General features: G+C 40.2%; 2 protein-coding genes across 3 annotated transcripts in view; one reads left to right on the forward strand and one right to left on the reverse strand.

Moving 5' to 3' along the window:
• Window positions 1-2,018, forward strand: part of tmem214 (transmembrane protein 214) — a 15,792-nt gene extending 13,774 nt beyond the window's left edge. For both annotated transcript variants that reach the window (XM_081363251.1, XM_081363250.1), the window contains 2 exons: window positions 209-360; window positions 1,305-2,018. In XM_081363251.1, the coding sequence (XP_081219377.1) occupies window positions 209-360; window positions 1,305-1,431 (279 nt within the window). In that variant the 3' untranslated portion in view covers window positions 1,432-2,018. The remainder of the gene's footprint in view (window positions 1-208; window positions 361-1,304) is intronic.
• Window positions 1-2,500, reverse strand: part of ripply2 (ripply transcriptional repressor 2) — a 486,302-nt gene that overhangs the window by 133,518 nt on the left and 350,284 nt on the right. The window lies entirely within an intron of this gene.

A 2,500-nucleotide genomic window follows, 5' to 3' on the forward strand; every position in this document is an offset into this window, starting at 1 on the left:
ACGAGCTGGGGAAATCTCTAATAGATTGTTTGGAATTTTAATTTAATTGGAATTAAAACGTGCGATTTTCTATAATCAGGGTTTGAAATTAACTTGAAATGAACTGATTGAAGTACTTGAAAAACAAAAAAAGTGACCTTGAAAGTCCTGGAATTTTATTTAACCGTGTGTGTGTGTGTGTGTGTGTGTGTGTGTGTTCCTCACTCAGATCCACGCAAACACTCCAGAGAGTGTGTTTCAGTTCATCGAGTACGTGAAGGAGCTTCTGCTGTTCATCCATGAGCGCTTCATCATCCCGTCACTGCAGTATCTGTCCACAGCTCTGCAACACACCTGGAAGAACCTACAGGAGTCCTGCAAGTCAGTCATCAACACACAACACACACACACACACACACACACACACACACACATAGACACATTGTTTTTGTGCTCTAGAACAGGTTTTCCTGCTTGAATGTTGATTATTCTCCTCATATTCTCCATTGTTGCGGCTCCTCTCTTCCCAGTCTGTCAGTAACACTCTGTTTACTTCTTGTCTCTATGAAGCCCCTCCTTCTGAAAAGCACACTGTGCTCTGATTGGTCATCTGGAGCGGTGTGTTGTGATTGGTCGGCTGGAGCGGTGTGTTGTGATTGGTCGGCTGGATCAGTGTGTTGTGATTGGTCAAGCGCTTCGAGTGTGTTTGGGAAATGTCCTGCCCCTTACCATAACCGCCAGTTTAACACACTACTAACTAACTCAACCAGGCCCCGCCCCTTTTATTCTGCGCATTAATTATTATAATGAGGAATATTGTGACGTGTTCGTTCCCGGAAGAAACTCACGAGTGCTGTTTTTGTCCCGAATATCATGAGTTCAATTGTGATATTGATTTTTATACAACATTTCAATAAATAAGAAGTTAATATTGTGTGTATTTTTGTCTGCTTTTTACTTAATTTTATTAAAATATTTTAATCAATTGACTTTATATATATTTAATGACCCCTTTAGAACTTATGCAAATAACCTGTTATGATTGGCTAACGTCCTCGCACGTGAATTGAGTAACAGTGGCTCTGTGAGTTTCTGAACACGTGATGATGTGTGAATGTGGGCGGTCTTATGTTAATGAGTTTAGCAATTCAATTCACATTTATTTGTATTGCACTTTTCACACTACACATCATTTCAAATCTGTTTTACAGAAAGTGCATGAGTCCATATTACAGTTCAGGAAACTAAGTTATGCATTTCAGAAATGTACATATAGTTAAAAATGTATTAATTGAATGCATGCGGTGTGTTTTGTGTGTCTGTAGTGGCGAGGTTTCTCTGCACTGCTTACAGAATCACGTGAGGTCCTTCACGAACAGCACCTGGGTGTACCTGCAGGACGCCACGACGGCCCTCAAGAGCCGAGCGCAGGAGCTCCTGTCACGAGCGTGATGAACACACACTTTTAAACAGACGTTTCTTCACCTCCCTTTTTTTGCTTTTTTTTTTGTCAATTTGCATGAGATTTTATATCTGTTGTACTGACAGTTCTGTCTTTTATGCAGATGTTTTTCTTGATGTTTATTTTACACAAAGTTGCCAATCCAGACTGAGTTGAAAGAGGCTGCTTTACACACACACAGCCCTCATTGATAGCTGTGTGTGTGTGTGTGTAAACCAGTGATGGGCCTCTTGTTCCGAATGAAACATGTCTGTGGTGAAGGACCGAGACAGATCACTAATGATGACTACTGCTGCTGGCTGAGCTCTTTACTTGAACACTGAATATTAATGTGACTGGATGATTTGCTGTTTCTGTCCCTTATGAAGCAACTAAAGCATCCGCGACTGAACCTCGTGTGCTAGACTGAGAATCAAACCCAAACCCTCTGCTTTCGGCCTGTTTGGGATTTGCCAGAGGTTCAGTTCTGTTTCAGATTAACACATTATTGAAAGTTTGAATCTGGTGTGTGTCCTGTAAGATGAGCTGATTTGTTACTTTGTAAATGATTTATAAATAAATCAACCAATGCTGTTCAGTTCTGCTCATTCCATCTGTTGTGTTGCAATTTTCATTGTGATTGAACCCAAATGCTTCTGTTTGAATGTATAAATACAGTAATTTGTTTGAGAAAGTATTGAAGCATAAAATTAACATCATATATCATTTATCTGTGGATTTATAAAAACATAAAGGTCTTGAGTAGGTGAACCGCTGCGGGTATTGTGAACATTCATAGTTGATACTATTCGTCCAGTCTTCAATCCCTTCGATAGCTCAGTTGGTAGAGCGGAGGACTGTAGAGGTGATGCGCTGACATCCTTAGGTCGCTGGTTCGAATCCGGCTCGAAGGAAGAATTTTTTTATATAATATTATTATATTATATAAAACGGTTAATTCCAGCCCTTGATTCTCATTGGTCAATAGCTGTGTTTTATTCACGACACGGCTATTACCGCTTCACCCAACGGTCCTATGTATAACTACACAACACCCATAGCAACCGCTCTCAGCAACTT

This window comes from Scardinius erythrophthalmus, assembly GCF_964197995.2.
Source record: "Scardinius erythrophthalmus genome assembly, chromosome: 4".
NCBI classification, from domain to species: Eukaryota; Metazoa; Chordata; class Actinopteri; order Cypriniformes; family Leuciscidae; genus Scardinius; species Scardinius erythrophthalmus.